The 19,817-nt window shown below is 47.8% G+C and overlaps 2 protein-coding genes across 4 annotated transcripts; one reads left to right on the forward strand and one right to left on the reverse strand.

Moving 5' to 3' along the window:
* Window positions 1-1,230: 1,230 nt before the first annotated feature.
* Window positions 1,231-19,766, forward strand: Khnyn (KH and NYN domain containing). Of its 3 annotated transcripts, none has more exons than XM_070026012.1 (8): window positions 1,231-1,408; window positions 8,704-8,921; window positions 9,362-10,473; window positions 10,611-10,741; window positions 10,828-10,924; window positions 15,954-16,061; window positions 16,270-16,371; window positions 17,222-19,766. In XM_070026012.1, exons 1-8 carry the CDS (start codon window positions 1,300-1,302, stop codon window positions 17,490-17,492), a joined length of 2,148 nt encoding a protein of 715 aa, XP_069882113.1. In that variant the 5' UTR covers window positions 1,231-1,299; the 3' UTR covers window positions 17,493-19,766. The 3 variants fall into 3 exon arrangements, with proteins under 3 accessions (XP_069882113.1, XP_069882130.1, XP_069882123.1); XM_070026029.1 differs by lacking the exon at window positions 1,231-1,408 and adding an exon at window positions 7,308-7,328; XM_070026022.1 differs by lacking the exon at window positions 1,231-1,408 and adding an exon at window positions 7,318-7,490.
* On the reverse strand, window positions 3,697-7,132 carry Cbln3 (cerebellin 3 precursor). Its single transcript, XM_070042864.1, has 3 exons — window positions 6,022-7,132; window positions 5,643-5,762; window positions 3,697-5,399 (listed from the first exon to the last, which is right to left on the reverse strand). The coding sequence occupies exons 1-3, from the start codon at window positions 6,322-6,324 to the stop codon at window positions 5,202-5,204; spliced, it is 621 nt and encodes a 206-aa protein (XP_069898965.1). The 5' UTR covers window positions 6,325-7,132; the 3' UTR covers window positions 3,697-5,201.
* Window positions 19,767-19,817: the final 51 nt, after the last annotated feature.

Raw genomic sequence — 19,817 nt, forward strand, 5'->3', positions numbered from 1 at the left:
GTGAGTGTTTTAGGTTAAGTCACTTCCCATCAAGGAGAAAGGCCGGTTTCTGGTTTAGACATTAAGAAACTTCCATTTACAGAGAGAACAAGGGACAGAGGAGAGATTTAGTGAAAAAGTCTGTACGTTTAGTTTTTAGCTGTTTGTCTTTCGGTTTGTATTAAAATATATGAGGTGAGATGTACTAACTGCTGGGGTATATATAGCTGACCTGTATCCCTTTATCTATAGCTTCTTCTATACCTCTTTTCTTTTCTTGTGTATTTGAGAGTCTTAAGCTCTTAAATCTTAACTGGAAGTAAAGAGGGCAGTAAAAGGCAATGTTAAATGTTATATGTTAAAATGTCAAATGTGAGTACAAGGTTAAGAAGGGTTAGGATAGAGATAGGGAAATTGTCAATACACATATGGACATTTGTGCTCTTGATATTGAGAGTATGTTAGAACTAAAAAAAATTCTAGGAAACCAATATTTAAGAGAGGAACACTAGCTAGGTGCTGGTGGCTCATGTCTGTAATCCTAGCAAACTTAGGAGGCTGAAACCTGAGGACTGTAGTTTGAAACCAGTAGAGATAGGAAAATCCAAGAGACTTATCTCCCATTAATACCACAAAGGCAGAAGTGGAGTTGAGGAGCAGAGTATCAGCCTTGAGCCCAAAAGGCCAGTGGATGGTGTTCAGGCTCCGAGTTCAAGCCCCAAGACTAGTGTGGGGTGGGGGGAGAGAGTAAGAGATGAAGGTTTGCTGGATGTGGTGGCATATACCTGTAATCCTAGCACAATGGAGGCTGCAACAGGAGGCTTGAGAGTTCAAGGCTAAGCTACATGGAAAGACTCTGCCTAAAAAGCAAGAGGACATGATGGGAGATTCTGCAAAAGAAGCTGGGGCATGAACAGAGAGGTGGAGGGAAAGCCCAGGGGATCCTCACTCAGGAAAGTGGGGCAGAGTACTCTGGGCAGGGTGTGGGCAACAGGGTTAAATGTTAAGGACAGCCTGGCAGCAAGAGGACTAGGAGGGGTGTGTGGACATTAGTCATGCAGAGTTATGAGTGACTGGCTGAGGTCAGCTTAGGTGGAGCAGTGGAGGCCAAAGTTTACCAATGATTAGCAGGTGAGCATAGAGTTTGTATTAGAATATATGAGGTGAGATATGCTAACTAGCTGCCGGGGTATAAATAGCTGAATTGTATTCCTTTATCTATAGCTTTTTCTATACTGCTCTTCTTTTCTTATATATATTTGAGAGTCTTGAGCTCTTAAATCCTAACTGGAAGTAAAGAGGGCAGTAGAAGGCAAGAACATGTCTGGAGGGAATAAAATTCATGACTGGTGGATGAAGATAGCTACCTTGACAGGAGGCAGAATTCAGCTTTCATCGAACCTGACAAGAAGAAGCAGAGATGAGGAAAGTGAGTTTGTAGGTTGGTGGAGGGAAGGGATCCTTCCTGGTGTCAGGGTGTGTGTGTGTGTGTGTGTGTGTGTGTGTGTGTGTGTGTGTGTGTGTGTGTGTGTGTGTGTGTGTGTGTGTGTGTGTGTGTGTGTGTGTGTGTGTGTGTGTGTGTGTGTGTGTGTGTGTGTGTGTGTACAATATGAGGGCTTGAAGTCAGGGTCAGGGATTTGTCTCTGAGCCCAGCTTTTTTAGTGCTTATTTGGAGATAAAAGTCTCAGGACTTTACTGCCTGGACTAACTTTGAACCTTGACCATCAGATCTCAGTCTCCTGAGTAGCAAGGTTGACAGGTATTTACAGCTATTAGTTCCTGGCTGGTGTCTGTTTTTCAGTGAAGTTGAATTTGAGGTTGTCTGTAGCTAACAGTGGGGGTGATTTTGATGGGACTAAAGGTTGATGGAGAGCATAGAAGGCTGACATTGGATTCTGGGAAGGAGGACAAGGAAGAAAGAAACTGAAAAGAAAACCAGAGATTGCCTACACTATTGAGGACCAGGTGTGGCTGGAGGTTGTGGGTGTACATTCACAGTGGGTCCTTCAACTTCAAGCTTTTTTTCTGTAGTACTCAGCTGCCAGGCTGTGGGCAGAGTAGAGTGAAGGTTGACAGATTCTATTTTTAGGATCATTAAAAGCTGGAAGTGGTTTGATGGGCACTGGTGCTTCACACGTGTAATCCTAGCTACTTAGGAGGCTGAGATCTGAGGATTGTAGTTCAAAGCCAGCCTGGGCAGGAAAGTCTGTGAGACTCTCATCTCTACTAAACCACCAGAAAATCAGAAGTGGCGCTGTGGCTCATGTGGTTGAGCACTAGCTTTGAGCTGAAGAGCTGAGGGACAGCACCCAGGCCCAGAGTTCAAGCCCTATGACTGACAAAAAATAAACAAACAAACAAATAAATAAAAATGGATGCTATCCCAGTCCTTTGGGTGTTTTGGATTGTTAATACATTTTTCATTACAGCCTGAGAATTGATTTATTTTCTAAGATGATTAAAACCTGAATTCATATTTATCTTGTACATTATGTACATTTTCAAGCCCACACATTTTCTTTGCATTTAATATAGATCTTTTCTCTCCAGTTCAAGCTATTGTGTATGTGTGTGTGTTGGGGGGGGGGGGTTAATTGGAGATAAAACTCTCAGGGACATTCCTGCTCCAGCTTTGAACTGAAATCCTTAGATCTCAGCCTCCAGAGTAGCTAAGATTACAAGGCATAAACCACTTCTGCCCAGCAGGAATTGAATTCTAAATGAGTTTGGAAGTGGATTCCTCCTCTCTAGAAGAAGGTCATACTGCTTTTACTTTGCTTATGACCTTGTGAAACCCTGAGCAGAGGCCTAATCATGCCTTTCAAGAGTTCTGATCTAGGTCTGGGAAGGTGGCTCAGTGGTAGAGTGCTTCCCTTGCAAGCATGAGGCCCTGGGTTCGATTCCTCAGCAACACATAAACAGAAAAAGCCAGAAGTGGCTCAAGTGGTAGCATGTTAGTCTTGAGCTGAAGAACTCAGGGACAGCACCCAGGCCCTGAGTTCAAGCCCCACGAGTGACAAAAAAAAAAAAAAAAAAAAGTTCTGATCTATAGAAAATGAGAGAATAAGTTAATGTCTTAAGACTTTGAGGTTGCTGTGATTTGTTACACAGCAATAGTAAACTAATAAGGTGATTTTTGGTCATTATAAACAATTTGCATTTCAAAAAACTGTCTTCCTTAAGATGTAATGTCCCCTTCGTCTTGAATTTTAGTTGGACATGGATGAAGTGTATTTCTTAGCCTATCTTCCTGATTTGGTGGAGCCAGATGTGACTAAATTCTAGGCAATGAAAGTTACCAGAAATGTTGAGTGCAGGCTGGGCACCAGTGGCTCACGCCTGTAATCCTAGCTACTGGGGCTGAGATATGAGGATAGTGGTTCAAAAACATCCTGAGTAGAGAGTCTATGAGACTCTTATCTCCAATTAAATGCCAAACAAAACCAGACCAAATCAACCAAACAAAAAACAGCCAGAAGTGGAGCTGTGGCTTCAGTGGTAGAGCACTATCTTTGGGCAAAAAAGTTCAGGGACAGCACATAGGCCCTGAATTCAAGCCTCAGGACTGGCATACACACACACACACACACACACACACACACACACAATGGTAGGTACAACTTTCAGAAAGCTTTTTTTTTGAAAAGAGTGTGCCTTTCCTTCTTCCTAGGCTGATACAATGACTGGAGCCCAAGGAGCCATCTTGGGTCAAAAGATGGTATGCTAAAGATGGTAGATATTGCATTTTGATTATCATAAAATGAAAATCCATCCCAGAACTCTTTATTTGCAGAATAATCTCTTACCTTGTTTAAGTCTTCTTGGTCACAAAGTATTGTCAAATAGTGAAAAAAAAATCCTTTTTACAGTTCCAGGGATCAAATCCAGAGCCTCATGAAAATCACCATATTTACACTGTCATACTTCCACTCTATTATTTTCAATCACAAATTCACATTTTCTTTTCATTTTAACTTAAGCATTACTAAATCCTTTATATTTGACTATAAAACACAGTGTTACATTTATTCCCTTCACAAAATACCGTACTTGCTTGTATCCTGTACATGCTACATCTCTGTTCTAGTGAAGCTATAGTGTCTCATCTATCACCCTTCTCTAGTTGCTACAGTGATAGGTTCACCCATTCTGGACCATTAGAACTGTAGGATAAAAGACAGTTTATGATACAGGCAGCAAAGTGGTTGGAAGGACAAATCACAGAATTGCAGCAAATAGGCAATTTAGGATGAAGAATAAGCACAACTCAGGAAGAAAAAGAGAAGCAGTAGGGCTGCAGAAAATACAGTAGAGGTAACAGTGAGAGGTGGAGAAAGAAGGTGATAGTCACAATAGAGAGACTGAAGCTTGGACTTCAAAAGTGGGGGTCACTAGGTGATAGCCAAACAAGAGGATGATCCATATATACCTTCTACCTCTATCTCTAGCTGTATCGAGTATCTCTGCTTAACAATCTTGTTGGCCAGAGCAAACATAATACACCCAAGTCTGGGGGGTGGGAGTGGGGGTGGGATGAGGCAAGGGACAGAGTCCACTTGGGACCTGGCACATAGAGATCCCTGACTGCTGGCTATCCCAGTCTAGCTACACAATGCGGATCTTGTTTAAGCTGTGCCTTCTTTCTGTCCCAACAGCCTGGGACTCTACACTGTTTTGTGGTCCTGCCCACACTCCTGCTTGTAACTGAGCCTCCTTCTAGTCTGTATGGTGCTTGGCTGAGATACCGATGCTGGTATTCCTCACAGGAAGAAACCTGCAGGGTACACTCAGGCACTCAGGCCAGTCCATCTGGGCACCAGTGGGAGACTATTAAGCTTACCTGGGCCAACTGTCCCCTAATAGCACTGAGCAGGAGGGAGGCTGGGATGGAGAAACAGTGGGAACAGAGACAGCAGTAGTGTAGGTCTCCTTCCTACCAAATCCTTCCCTGAGCCTTGGGTGGCAGGCAGGAAGAGGTGTGGCATGAGGCTGGGAGGGCAGCTGTGGGGGGTGGGGATGCTGAGAAGGGGGTCCAGGGCTGCAGATGCCACAGTCCTGCTCTATTCTTAACCTTGGGTGTTTGGCACAGAATCTCATGCGAGGAGGAGGGTATAGACAGCTTGAGGGAGTCTCTCCTGTTCCAAAGATGCTGTTTCTGGGTTAGAGGATGGCAGAGAGCAGTGATGAGGAACTGGATTTCTGTCTTTCCGAGGATGGGACCCTCAGAGTGGGAAGATGAGGAAGCCAGAGAAACTTGAATACTTCCAGCCACCCAGCAGATTTCCCCGACGAAGGCGCAGGGACACCCGGTCCCCAGGATCCAGGGGAAGCAGCACAGAGCTTGTAGCTGCCTCTCGGGTCACATCAGGGTCATTGGCAAAAGCAGAGATGACAGGCCATGTGTTCAACATCAGGCTCACCTGGAGAGGGAAGCCTAGTTAATATCTATGACCTCTCCCAGCTCAGGACCCTCACTTGCCCAAGGGTGTTCTCTTGGGGATCTGGGACTTGGTGGACTCTCCTGGCAGGGGCTGCAGGATGACCAGCAATGAACTGTACAATCTTCCACTCTGTGGTACTGCACCTTTTCTCCCTTGCTGGTGGCATCCAAGGTCCCCTTCCCTTCCTCCTGATCTAGGGATGGGGCCCAGGGCTCAGATTACCTGAACTGTTTGGCGGTTGTACACCTTCACCACATGGAACCGGAAACTATAGACTCCTCGAACAGGTGCCACGAAGGAGCCGGAGGTCCGATCAAAGCCTCCTCCCTCATTCACCAGCACCTAGGGGGAAGCAGATCCCACTGAGTGGGGCTCAGGGACGCCTGTGTCCCTGATACTGTGGAGCTGGAGTGAGTAAGGAAGGAAGGAAGGAAGGGGTGTGAGTAGGAGTCAACAGGAACATCCTGATTCAAAAGAAATGGAGAAAGGTAAGGAGGGTGGGAAGGGAAGATGTAGAGTTGTTCGCTTAGTCTAAGGATAGGTGGGCTTAGACATTGATTGTAGGTCATTGCAGGTCCCCTAGACAGGGCTGGGGAATTACCTGATCGAAGTAGATGGCTCCAGTGGTGCCATTGTTGCTGGTCTCCCCTGCTGGCTCATGATGGTGGCTTCGGACTGCAGCAAAAGCAACCCGACCTGGGGGTGCCTCTCCCAGGGCTGCTCCCCCGGGTCCCCCTGCAGCAGCTCGGCCTGGTTCACAGACCACCAGGCACTCACCCTCCAACAGGACAGGTTCTGATCCCTCTTGGGCCCATCCGGTCCCCAGGGCCACAAGCACCAGGGCCAAGGGCAGCCCTAGGCGGTGTAGGGGGGTTGATAGCCATGAGTGCTTTTCTCCCAACATGGCCAGTGCCTCTGCCACGCTCAAGTGTCCCTGTCTTCTGGCCCTGTCTGCTGCCTTTAAATTTTAGTCCTCTGTCTCAGGCTTGCGCCTCTATTCTCACTCTGGTTCTCACTGTCACCTGGCCTCAGCACCTCCCTCTCCATACTCTGTCCCACAGCTCTGCACTGCCTCACTGGGTTTACTCCTGCTGTCACTGTAGCTCCCTCCTCCTTGGCAGGGCATGAAGTGACAGCAAGCCGTTGAGCTCTGGGAGGGAGAGATGAAGATAGGTCTGGAGGGTGACTACCAGGGCTCTGGGGCTGCCCCCTGGATGGGAGAGCAGGGGAGGCTCAACCTAGGGTGATGGGGAACTCGTGTGTGTGTGTATGTGTGTGTGTGTGTCACACAGATGAAGAGGAGGAGGAGGAGGAAGGGGAGAGGGAAGAAGGGGGTAGGGAGAGGAGGAAAGGAGAAAGTTTCTAACTCCGATAGTCATTCTTTGGATCTATTTAATTTGATTATCTTGTTATCCTGAAATCGTTGTGTGAGGAGTTGCATTTAAAAGGTCAGTTTGTGAGTACAACCTATTTTGATCAATTTTAACGAATTTCAGAGGCTTAAACACAAAATCCCTCAAAATCCAAACTGCCCTTCTGGAAAAGCCTTTCCACTTGTTGGGGGGACGTCCCAGTCACCCTCACGGTTGTTTTGGTGGCAAGTGCTGGGGCCTGTCTTGTGACCTCTGAGCTGTCGCCTTATCTCTTTGGAACTTGGACAAGTGGTTCCTCCCCCTCACCCCTGGGAAACACCTGCAAAAGCGTGCCGGGACACACGCGGCGTGGCGCGGAGGAGCTGGCGGGGAGGCCGGGGGGCCGGGGGCCGTGTCTGGGGCTCGGGTTGCTGGGGCGACTGCAGGGGAGGGAGCGCGCGGTGGGCGGCGAGGCGGGACCGTGGGGCCACCCCGGCCGGGGCGGAGCAGGGCTGACTCCGCCCCAGGCCAGGAAGTGACTGAAAACACCGATCCAGTTGAGTGGAGCAGTCCTGGTGGGGTGAAGAACCCGGCAAGGCCCGCCCCGATTCGGGCCCCCTGCTCTTGTCCCCTGGGCCAGGGGTGCGGGTGAAGTGGGGGGCCCGAGGGTACCCAGAGGCGCCGTCTGGACGGTGGCCGGAGCTGGCGGCCCCGTAGGGTAGGCGGGGCTCGGGCCGCGGTGGGCAGCGGGGGCCCTGCAGGGGAGGTGGGCGGGCCGGGGTGGAGCGCGGGGCCGGACCTCGCGGCCCGGTGGCTGGCCGCTGGGGGAGGGGAAGGAGGAAGGGGTGAGGGAGGGAGGGGGGGGGAAGGAAAAGGGGGAAGGTGGGAGTGGCTAGAGGCGGGAAAAAGATTGGGGGCCTGAGGACTGCCCAGTTCCGGCGCCTGGCCAGGATCTCTCTTTGACGACCTTGGATTTGAGGACTCGGACCAGTGTCGTTCCGTCCACTCCTTTTGCTCTCCAAAGGCTGGAGCCCCACCCCTTCTCTGCTCAGGGCTGTGGTCTCCATTGTCCTAAAGCCGTTGTTCATTCCACTTACCCGTGTGTTTGGACACTGGGGACACTGGCCCGTGGTGTGTGTGTGTGTGTGTGTGTGGCCCGTGGTGTGTGTGTGTGTGTGTGTGTGGGGCCCGTGGTGTGTGTGTGTGTGTGTGTGTGCGCGCGCGCGATTTTTGTGCTCAAAGCTAGTGCCTTTAGTTTCTTGTTTTACCACTGTTTTCTTTTTGCTCTGTGTGCGCTAGTACTGGGGCTGGAACTCAGGGTCTGGGCGTGAAAGAGGATCCCACACATCCATCCCAGGGGACCACGCAGAGGCAGACAGGCACAGGAGAAAGATTATAAGGTTTATTAGAGGAGCCACATTTCCCCCAAGAGGGAGCACATGGCCTCTGCCCCCATCCAGGTAGCAGGGGGTCTGAGGGGTAGGAAGTGAGGTAGCTGGGAGTTCTGGTGGGTCTGGGCCGGAGAGGGAGGGGCCAGCTGTTAGGCAGGAACTCCAGGAATAGGAGGGGACCAAAGGTGAGTTTAATACTAACAGGGCACTATCCTTGGGCCCTTTTTCTTAGGGCTAGCTACCATTTGAGGCACAGCTTCACTTCCGGGGTTTTGGGAATAGTTCATTGAAGACAGTTTTTTTTGGCTTTCCTGTGAGAGCTGTCTTTCTATTGTGATCCTCAGATTACAGCCTCCGACTAGCTAGGATTAGGTGGGCCGTTTGGGGACGTAGTCCTGTGGTGTTTTGTAATACCACACCCTCCCTGCCCCCGGGGTAGATTCGTAGTGTTTTGCGGCTGTTTATGAGATGTGTAGGCCTGCAGGCTAGGATTTGGGTTGTGGAAAAGGTGAGAACCAGAGCTACCTTCTTTCTCCTTAGGACAGCAGAAAGAAGCCATGCTTTCTTGGGGGGCTGCCTCCCTGACTCCAGACCGCTTTGCGGTGTCTGCTGAGGCAGAGGAGAAGGTTCGGGAGCAGCAGGCCTACTTGGAACGCATTTTCAGTGTGAGAATGAGCATCCTCCCCAAGGACTGTCCGGAAAACCCTCACATCTGGCTGCAGCTTGAGGGCCCCCAGGAGAATGTCAGCAGAGCCAAGGTGATCCTCCTCTCTGGTATTCCTGGAAGCAGCCCGAGGTGGGGACCGGGAGGATCTCTGGTTGGTTGCTTTACTGATAAGCTGTCCCTGAGCCCTTGGAGACTTCCCTGTTTTCCCTGTGTAGAGTTTTGGTTTCACTTCTGTGTCACCACCCTGGCTGTGCCTGGACTCTGGGAGGAATCAATCTTTGCTCTTCTAGGAGGGAGTGGAGTTAATCCAGCTGAGCAACTGGGCTCCACCCAGGAATTTACTGGGGGGTGGGGTGGGAGCTGGGCCACATTACTTCCCTTCCTGTCAGCCTTGTGATTTGAATTTTGTTTCCTCATCTCCAAGATGTGAGTTATAGCAGTAGACATGAGTATATTCCAGGCACCTCTGAGTCTAGGAGAGCATGAAGAAGGTAGTTTCCAGCATTTTCCTTTTCTGATCTTTCCCTCCAGGATTACCTGAAGGGTCTTTGCAGCCCAGAACTACAGAGTGAAATCCACTACCCACCCAAACTGCACTGTATCTTCCTGGGAGCCCAGGGCTTCTTCCTTGACTGCTTGGTTTGGCGCACCTCAGCCCACCTAGTGCCAGGGGCACCAGGCTCACTGAGGATCAGTGGCTTAATGGAAGCCTTTGTCATGGCTCAGAGCCTGGTGGAAGCCCTGGTGGGGAAGCTGAGCTGGGACTTTGAGCCACAGCCACACCCAGAAGCCTCCTCCCGTGCTGGGGGTGTGTTGAGAGATTTCTCTGCTCTGCTGCGGTGCCAGGAAGATGTCCATAGCGAGGCTCTCCTGCAGCTGCCTCTGGCTGTACAAATGGAACTGCTGAGTCTGGTGCAGGAGGCATCCAGGGGGCAGGGGCCACAAGCACTCCCCTCTTGGGAAGGGAGGACCACAGGCCTGTGGGATGTTCAGAACCAAGGAGTCAAAGGGCTCCAGAATGAAGGTGGGAGGTCTCTGGACACTGCTGTGGCTGTGGGGCAGGAAGAATCTAGGGGAGCAAGAGTTAAGAGTCACACCGTGAAGGAGGGTGGGAAACAGGATGTCTCTAGAGGGGTGGATTCGGGATGGAAGGATGTCGCTGGGGAAGAGGCCTGGGAGAAATCAGAAGCTGTCAGGCCACAGTCAACAGGTGGAGGAGCAGAGGAGGTAGGGTTCCTGCAAGGAAAAGTCCTGGGAAAGGACAGAGCACCTCAGGAAAGAGGAGGGATGAGTGTCCAGGGTGGCTCCTGGCAGAGGGCAGCTCCACCCTCTTTCCTCCATCACCTCCATAATGGGGAAGTCTCCTCTCCAAGAGTGCCTAGCATCCCACCTGCGCCTGAACCCCAATTGCCCAGTGGAGACCGAGGAAGAGATCGGAGAAACAGGGGAGACAAGCAGCAGGCTGTGGCTCGAAGTCGAGGAGGGTCTCCTTGGAAACGAGGCACACGTGGGGGCAACTTGGTGACTGGCACTCAGCGTTTTGAGGAGGCTCTACAGGATCCTTTTACCCTGACCCTTGCCAACGTGCCTGGCAACCCAGACCTCCGCCATATTGTCATCGATGGCAGCAATGTGGCCATGGAGTAAGTAGCTGGTGTATAGGGGGTGCAGAGTCCTGGGGAGGGAGGATGGTACATCTATATATTTGTCTGCCTTGGGGGACATGGGCTGAGGGGTCTGACCCCTCCTCTGGGTGTTGAGTGCAGAACCCCCACTTCAGGCATGGCCGCCAGCAGTATTTCTCCAGTCGGGGCATCGCCCTTGCTGTGCAACACTTCTGGGACCGTGGGCACCGAGATATAACGGTCTTTGTGCCTCAGTGGCGCTTCAGTAAGGATTCTAAGGTCAGAGGTGAGTTGGGTCTGGTCATCTGGATCTGGGATAGGCCCTATTTCCACTTGGAGGAGAACCCTTTTGTATTTTTCTTTTTTCTCTAGAGAGTCACCTCCTGCAGGAGCTGTACTCCCTCAGCCTGCTGTCCCTTACCCCCTCCCGAGTTGTGGATGGCAAGAGGATCTCCTCCTATGATGACAGGTACTTGCTGTGTGCCTGGCCCCCAGGTTTCATATTTAAGGAGCCCACAGCGAAGTTGAAGGAGAAAGAGATGTTCCTGATTGCTCTTTAAGCCTCAGTAGTAGACAGTTAATCTCCAGATGGAATACAGAAAAAACATGCTTGCGCAGTCATCATTTATTTTTCATCCAGTGCCTTGCTGTCTAGAAAATACTAGTTTAGCCGGGTGCTGGTGGCTCACGCCTGTAATCCTAGCTACTCAGGAGGCTGAGATCTAAGGATTGTTGTTCAAAGCCTGCCTGGGTAGGAAAGTCCATGAGACTCTTATCTCCAATTAACTACCAGAAAACCAGAAGTGGTGCTGTGGCTCAAGTGGTAAAGCGCTTGCCTTGAGCTAAAAAGCTGAAGGACAGTGCCCAGGCCCAGAGTTCAAGCCCTATGACTGACAAAAGTGAAAAAAAAAATATCCTGGTTTAGTTTCCAAATGTAGAGAAATCTGGGAAAACATTCTGGGAAAACTAGGGTAGATACTCCCAATAAGTAAAATGAAGAAGCAATATCCACAAGTAACAGGACTATACAAAACTTTGAATAGTAGAGAGCTTGACGATGGACTTAGGTTAGAGGATCTGAGCCAGGTGCTTGTGGCTCACACCTGTAATCTTAGGTACTCAGGAGGCTGAGATTGGAGGATCACGGTTTGAAGCCAGCCTGAGCAGGAAAGTCCATGAGACCCTTACCTTCAATAACCAGCAAAAAAGCTGAACGTTGAGGTGTGGCTCAAGTGGCAGAATGACAGCCTTGAATGAAAAAGCCAAGTGAGAGCATGAGACCCAGTATAAGCCCCAGTATAAGCATACTCATGTGTGTGCATGTGTGCGTGCACCCACATGTGCATACACACACAAAACACATGCACGCACAAAAAAACTGGAAGATCTGAATTTGTGCCCCACATTTTGCTATTCATTGGCTTTTTCTTGTTGGCTCATCTTTACATGAGTCGATCTCTTTGTCGCTGGATCCTTCCCCACTGTTTACCTTTCTTGTGTATTTCCAAGGACGATAACATATGATCTTACCTCCCTCAAGAGTCCAGTGATTTTCTTTCTGAACGTGTTGCATGGACATAACTTAGTGATGTGTAAAATACTATATGTTATAGATGCGGAGATCCAGAGTAAGAATGGGTAAACCTTCACAAAGGAAAAATAGATCCTAAAGCTGCCAGCTAGGTTAAATAGAAAATACAGGCCAAACATGCATGTGCCTGCATGGCATGGGAAATGTGCAGATTTTTTTTTTTTTTGTCGGTTGTGGGGCTTGAACTCTGGGCCTCTGGGCCTGGGCGCTGTCCCTCAGCTCTTCAGCTCAAGGCGAGCGCTCTACCACTTGAGCTACAGCGCCACTTCCGGTTTTCTGGGCGGGGGGGGGGGGGTGGGGGGGGTGGGGTGGGGGTGGGGTGTGGGGGTGGTGGGGGGGATGGGGGGGTGGTGGGGGTGGGGGGTGGGGGTGGGAGGGGGAGGGTTATTGGAGATAGGAGTCTCACAGTCTCTCCGGGATAGGAGTCTCACAGTCTCTCCTGCCCGGGCTGGCTTTGAACCAGGATCCTCAGATCTCAGCCTCCTGAGTAGCTAGGATTACAGGCGTGAGCCACCAGTGCCCGGCTAAATGTGCAGATTTTTAAAGTGAATTAGCCAGTTTCAGACTTTGCCACTACAACTTCTTTATTCCTTAGAACATTATTCAATTTAAAAATACCAGTTTCCAGCGGGGCGTGGGTAGTTCATGCCTGTTATCCTTAGCTATTTTGGAGGCTTAGATTGGAAGGATCTTAGTTCAAGACCAGTCTCAGCATAGACCTTTTAAAACCCCTTCTTAACCAATAGCTGGGCATGCCTGTCATCTCACTTCCATGGGAGTCTAAGATTGGGAAGATTTTAATTCCAGGCTAGCCTGGCACAGAAGATTCTTCAAGACTGTCTCAGTGAATGAATCTGGGCATGGTAGCACAGGTCTGTCATCCCAGCTACAATGGGAAAAGCACAGGTCTGTCATCCTAGTTACACTGGAAGCATAAAATAGGTAGATTACAGTCTAGGTATAAGCCTGGACAGAAAATGAGACCTTACCTCAAAAATAGTGTGAAAGGGCTGGGATATAGCTCAGTGGCCTAGTAGCTCAGCTTGCCTAGCAAGCGAAATGTCCTGGGTTTACTCCCCAGTACTAAAAAGGAAAAGACAAACAAAAAACAGTTTAAAAAAACCCTCAAACAAAAATAATGTAAGAAAGGGCTAGAAGTATGGGTCAGCAGTAACTAGAGTGCCTGTCTAATAAGTGCAAGTCCCTGAGTTCAAGCCCTAGACCTGCCTCCCTCCCCCCCCCCCCAAAAAAAAGAAAATACATTCCAAACTAATGGTTATATGTTGTCTTGTCAAATGCCTTAGTTTTTTTTTTTTTTTTTTTACAAGTAAATGGTATTCTACTGAAAGGCTGTTTACTTTCTCCTGCTTTTTTTTTTTTTTTTTGCTAGTCCTGGGGTTTGAACTCAGGGCTTGGGCACAGCCCCTGAGCTTCTTTTGCTCAAGGCTAGCACTTTACCACTTGAACCATAGCTCCACTTTAGGCTTTTTCTGTGTTATGTGGTACTGAGTAATCAAACCTAGGGGTTCATGCATGCAAGGCAAGCACTCTACCACTAAGCCACATTCCCAGCCCCCTACTGCTGTTTTTTATGCCTAAATTTTACAGTTTATTTTAGATGGAGTGGTCTTCAAATCTTCATCTTTTGTCTCTTAGCCTTGGGGCTTGAACTCAGGGCCTGGGCACGGCTCCTGAGCTTTTGTGCTTAAGGCTAGCACTCTACCACTTGGGACCTAGCCTACTTCTGGCTTTTTTGGTGTTTAGTTCAAGATAAGAGTCACATGGACTATCTTGCCTAGGCTAGCTTCAAACCTTGATCCTCAGATTTTAGCCTCCAGAGTAATCCCGATATTTCAGCCTCCTGAGCAGCTAGGGTAACAAGTGTGGGCCATCAGTGCCTGGCTGGTTTTATTTTCACATTAGTATTAAAATAGAATTGAATCTGTAGGCTGAGTCAGTTTTAATGAATTTAAAATATGTGTCTGTGTAACAAGTAACGTAAACTAGCCTAACAGCTATAAGCATTGACTGAGTAGATTCACCTTTATTTCTTCTTTAACCTATGGTACCCTTGTAGTCTACTGAATAAACACTGATTAACATATCAAAATACAGTAATTGTAAAGTTCCCTTTTGTATACTGTGCATACTGGAGTTATCTTGGCCATTTATTTCCCAGAGAGAACCCAACATCTCTCACAGCTAATCCTGGTTCTGAGTCCCCTCAAATATTGTCACTGATCCTCAAATATTGAGAATACTCACTTCATACATGGTTTTCAGAAGGAAAGCTGAGAAGACCTGATTTTTTTGGTTTGGGTACTGGGGCTTGAACTCAGGGCTTGAGCACTGTCCCTTCAGCATTTTTACTCCAAGCTGACACTCTTTCACTTGAGTTACACCTCCACTTCCAGCTTTTGTTGTGGTTAATTGGAGATAAGAGTCTCATGGAATTTTCCTGCCCAAGCTGGCTTTGAACCTCCATCTTCAGATCTCAGCCTCTGGAGTAGCTAGGATTACAGGTGTGTACCTCTGACACCCAGCTTCAAGACCTGATTCTTGATGTCAAAGAGCCAAAAGAAAATATAAAGTCAAACACTAAAGGAACTCTGAGGAAAAGGAGCCTTCTTCTACTGGAATTTTGTAGGAGGAGAGGTTTCTGACTTTTTTGTTGGTTAAGAAGGATAGATAGGCTAGATCTCTTGTATTGTAAATCTGTTGACCCCTCCCACCAGTTTAATCATTACTACCCTGTAGAATCAGGATTACTGAAATGGGGGCCGGCATCATTGCTTACTAGCCAGGTTTGGGAAGCACTTTCCAGATACAGGGAATAGACTGAGAAACAGGGAAGTCAGACAGCAGTGACTTGAGAGCAAGGTATAATCTGGTCAATTTTGGCTGGAGTACACTAGGGAACACCAGGAGAGAGAAGGCTGTAAGGGTGGCACATAGCTTGATTTTAGAGGCCCCTAGCTGGACTTGGGAGATGAAGGACAAGTGTAGAAGAGCTCTGGGTAGGGCAATAGGTTTTGTGGGGGAGAGGAGGTAACTAGAGGGTGGTAAAAATTAAGAGGCAGTTGAATTGTTTAGGATGCTGTGTACATTTCATTTGTAATAGCCGAGCCACTCAAATGGTAATAGTGGAACTGGAGGGCAGTGTGGAAGTCTTTTCAGGAGAAAAGCATGTTTGATTTGTGAGTGATTGATGAGGTATACAGTAGAAGACGATGATAACCAGATTTTAACTGTGGAAGTGATACTATTGGGATACCATGTTGGATTTATCTTTGTTTTCTAACCCATGACATCTGTGTCTAGCTGTCACCTGTCATTGGGTCTAGGAAAGGTGAGGGGGTCAGATATCCATCACCAGAAATGGGTCACAGGAGTTGATAGCCCTCTTCGGTGTTGGGGACTTGGAAAATACCCAAATGAGTGCCTTGATTTTTAAAGGAAATCTACAGAATGTTTTGGTAATTTATAATTTACTGTTACTTTAATTGCATGTATTTAGAGGTGTGTTATAATTTGATAGATACAATGTGAAATCATTAAACCATGGCTTATCTTGCTAATGCATTTTTAAAATGACTGATGTGTTAATTCATCTGAGCACTACAGCACTGATGCATGGCTGGCTCTTCTCAAGTTTAGTGCTGTACTCAGTCCTGAAAGTGTGATTATCTTACTGCAGCAGGCCTTCTTAACTTGGGATTATGGATATTATGGGTGAGACAATTCTTCATTGAGGGGGATGCTCTGCATAATATAGGGTACACAGCCCCGTATCTAGATCTATCAATTGGATGCCAGTATCATCATCCACCCTGGCTTTCTGACATCTATGACAAACACATCTCCAAACGTGGCCAACATCCCTTATGTTTTTCTTGATTTCTGACAGGTTCATGGTGAAGCTGGCTGAAGAGACCAATGGGATCATTGTCTCCAATGACCAGTTTCGGGACCTGGCTGAAGAGTCTGACAAGTGGATGGCAATCATCAGAGAGCGGTGAGGGAGCTCTCGCTTGAGAATAGGGCACGGACTCAGGCCTTTTCTCTAAAAGCAGCTCTTCTCTGGCTACTGGGTGAGAACTCTGGGAAGGGGCTTGAAGATACCTCAAAGGATGATAGCCAGTGGTTTCTGGTGGTGTTGGTCCCAGCCGTCTGGGAGGTGTTTGGGGGCACCTTTGTGACAATATTTCCCTTTCTTTGTCTAGACTGCTGCCCTTCACTTTTGTGAAGAACCGCTTCATAGTCCCTGATGACCCACTGGGGCGAAATGGCCCAACCCTGGACAAATTTCTAAAGAAGCCAGCCAGGTAGCCCTAAAGTTTGTCCCTTTCTCTGTTAAACGGGGAGGCTTGGGTAGGAATTTCAGTTTGGGTCACCTTAGATGAGCCTTTAAAAATGTTCACAGAAGCCAGGCATTAGTGGCTCACACCTGTAATCCTAGCTACTCAGGAGGTGAAGATTGAGGTTCACAGTTCAAAGCCAGGCTGGACAGAAAAGTCCATGAGATCTTATCTCCAATAAAATACTCAGAAAAAGCTGAAAGCTGTGCTTTGGCTCAAGTGGTAAGAGTGCTAGCCTTGAGCACAAAGAGGCTCAGGGAGAGAGCCCAGGCCCTGAGTTCAAGCCCCAGGACTGGCAAAAACAACAACAAAACAAACCACAAAACAACCTTCACAGAGCTTTCTGACATCTTCCTGATTGGGAGAGAAACTGTTTCTTGTTTCTCCTAATCTGTTTGGCAGTTATTTGGCAGAGAATTGCTTGAACTGATAGCCAGTTGTACTCAGCACACCCTCTTCTAGCCATTAAGTGATTAATTTGGAAACAGAAGTCCATTATATAGTCAGAATTCACCTTCCTGGTTTCAAAGGCTGCTCTCCTCATCCAGGTGGATGGATGCTGCCACTCAGTGGTCAAAATAGGGAACTTCACTGTTGCTTCCTGAGAACTAGGAATAGGCAGCCAATTTCAGACTGAGAAGTCAATTGAAGGCTAATTTCTGTTTTTCTTTCTTTCATCTGAGACCAGGACTTAAACTTGTACCTGATAGTTCCACTCATTGGCTAGTGCTCTACCAACTGAGCTATGCCTCCAACCCCTGAAAGTTAATTTCCCTCCAGGATGCTCATCACCTCTTCTTGTTCTCCTTTTTCCCAGGCAACAGGAGTCTTCTAAGGCTCAGCATCCTTCTAGGAGCTTTGCAGAACATGGTAATAAGCAGCAGGAGAGGGAAGAGGAAAAGGGAAAGAGGGAAGAGGAAAAAGGCAGTGGTGGCATTCGGAAGACCCGGGAAACAGAGCGGCTCCGGCGCCAGCTGTTGGAGGTGTTTTTGGGTCAGGATCACAAAGTGGATTTCATCCTACAGCGGGAGCCATACTGTCGGGACATTAACCAACTGTCTGAGGCTCTGCTGAGTCTGAACTTTTAAGCCTACCTGCCCATATGGCTGCTGCCCTGCTAGCTAACCCCAGCTTCTCCCAACTCAGTGCCTTCTGTGACAAGTTCCTTTGCTGCTCGGACTTTGACTCAAGACACACGTGGAGTTGGTGCCTTGAGGAAGCATTAGGAAGAGAAGTGGGGGGAATGCTCTTGCCTGGAGCATTGGGACAGCTCCCTAAAGTGACCTCATCTTGAGTCAGGACCTCAAGCAGCTCTTGAGAGGTTCTTCTCAAGTCTTTTCTACCTTGTCTTAGCACAGGGTTTTTTGTAGGGAGTGTGGGACAGTTCCTACAAATCTGGATTATTGGCTCCAACCTCAAGCTGAGTAGAAGCTAGTGGACAGGATGCTTATCAGACCAGGTAGTGTTTTGCGAGTATCACAGAAAATGCTGGTTTTTAGGTGGGCTGGGCTGCAGGGGTGACAGCAGGTAGCTGGGGAAAAGGCAAAGTAGGCCTTCAGCCTCAGCTATGCTCATTTGGGATGACTGGCCTTTATTTCTGCCTTTAAAGAGTAGGAGTAGAAAATACCCTGCTTGTGGCTGCACAGGCTCCCTAGCCAAAACCTCACTTTTAGAGCATTTGTAGGCCAAGTGCAGGGCTGTGCCTTCTACATGTGTCTTCAGTATAACTTCCCCTAACATTTGTGTCTCTTTTGGATAACCTTCAAATCTACCTTTACAAAATAGTTAAGGCAACTGTTTTCCTTATCAGTATACTCAGGGTTCCTATAATGTGTTTGTTCAGAGATTAACAAATATGTCACCAAGTCCCTGGTAAAATCCTCTTGCTACAGTGTTTGCAGTGTATTTACCAAATTGATGCAATTGTGCTCTTCAATGACAATGTGAGGGTGATCTGCCCCACAAATTTTCTTCACGGAAGACAGAAGGTGCACAAGGTGACCCACACTTCTGCTGTGTGTGTATATACTGTGATGGTTTAGACAAACCAATTATCCAGAAAATGAAAACAAGAATCAAGAGTCAGAAGGTGCCTGATTAGCTACCAAACCAATTTCACTGTCACATGACATGCCTTCTCTATCCTGATTGCTGTAAGTCATTTCCATGTCTCTGCTTAAGTTCTCCCTGTGCCACGGATTTGCTACCTTTAATGTAGCATATTCTTCACACAGGCAATATTAATCAGTAGTTTTTTTTTTTTTTTTTTTTTTTTTTGGGTCCGGTCGTGGGGCCTGAACTCTGGGCCTGGGCACTGTCCCTCAGCTCTTCAGCTAGCGCTCTACCACTTGAGCCACAGCGCCATTCTGGCTTTTTTCTTTTTGCTTATGTGATGCTGAGGAATTGAACCCAGGGCCTCATGCATGCAAGGCAAGCGCTCTACCACTGAGCCACCTTCCCAGCCCTTAATCAGTAGTTCTAACATTGACTAAAATATGCTTTTGTTACTTCTTCCTTTGAGGCAAGTCATGCCCTAGAATAATACAGAGCCAGCCACTTCTTAGAGTCTTAAGAGAGAAGATGGAATGGACGTCCCTGGATTCTGTTCTGTTTGTGCCCTGTATCAAGTTCCTGAATAAGATCCAATTTTTAGGCTCTGACTTATACTTCCTTCACTGGCACAGGGACTTGAATACTGTACAGGGAGCTGAATGATGGGGGAAAAGGGTCTTTGGTCCCAGTATTTTTGCTCTTGTTTAAGATTTACATAGCTAGATCATATTGACTTGGGCAGGTGTACTAGACAGTTTGGTCAGGGAAATGCAGTGAGTCTCCAGTATCCTGGGAAAGAAAGGAGATTGGTTAATTTGGTCTGAACTGGGGGAATTGCTTCTGGCTAAGTTGTGGCAGCTATAACAACTTTAGGTAAAGAAGGTTCTAGATGAGCACTTCTAATTTATTTTTTTCCTGATAGGATTGAGTTTGTAATTCATGATTAGTTATCTGTCCTTTTCACTTTCCACGTGGTTGGTATACAGTAAATAGGCCAGAAGTATCTTCTGCCCTTTTGTGCTGAGGGCCCTAGTCCACTGAAGTGGCCCTAATCAGATGAGAGGCATAGCCTTCTTTACAGTCAGGAGAGTTGGCTTTACCTACTACTGCCTTTGTGATAGAAGTTGAAGGTGACCTATACTGGGTCTTTGTCCCTTCTTTTGCTGGTGTTCTGTGAACAGGTTTGCAGGGTTGTCATTATTCCTACTCTCTACCTTTATCCTACCTTCATACTTCCTATTTGTGACCAACTCTTTTGATAACATTAACCAAGAAAGGAAAGGGTGAGGAGAATATTACTTATTATAACTTTCAAGAACCCATGCAGGGAAGAGTCATCTAAGATGACATCCTTGAAATAA

The sequence above is a fragment of the Dipodomys merriami genome, unplaced genomic scaffold, assembly GCF_024711535.1.
Source record: "Dipodomys merriami isolate MVZ:Mamm:240054 unplaced genomic scaffold, mDipMer1.0.p SCAF_1, whole genome shotgun sequence".
In the NCBI taxonomy this organism is placed as follows: Eukaryota; Metazoa; Chordata; class Mammalia; order Rodentia; family Heteromyidae; genus Dipodomys; species Dipodomys merriami.

Bases quoted from the DNA above. Each gene is read 5' to 3' on its own strand.
- Khnyn (XM_070026012.1), top strand. From the start codon at position 1,300: ATGTCTGGAGGGAATAAAATTCATGACTGGTGGATGAAGATAGCTACC. The intron at 10,474-10,610 runs GTAAGTAGCTGG...CCCCCACTTCAG, and splicing joins GGCAGCAATGTGGCCATGGA to GCATGGCCGCCAGCAGTATT. The intron at 16,062-16,269 runs GTGAGGGAGCTC...TTCTTTGTCTAG, and splicing joins ATGGCAATCATCAGAGAGCG to ACTGCTGCCCTTCACTTTTG.
- Cbln3 (XM_070042864.1), bottom strand. From the start codon at position 6,324: ATGTTGGGAGAAAAGCACTCATGGCTATCAACCCCCCTACACCGCCTA. The intron at 5,763-6,021 runs GTAATTCCCCAG...GCTTCCCCCTAG, and splicing joins GAGCCATCTACTTCGATCAG to GTGCTGGTGAATGAGGGAGG. The intron at 5,400-5,642 runs GTAATCTGAGCC...TTCCCTCTCCAG, and splicing joins ACAACCGCCAAACAGTTCAG to GTGAGCCTGATGTTGAACAC.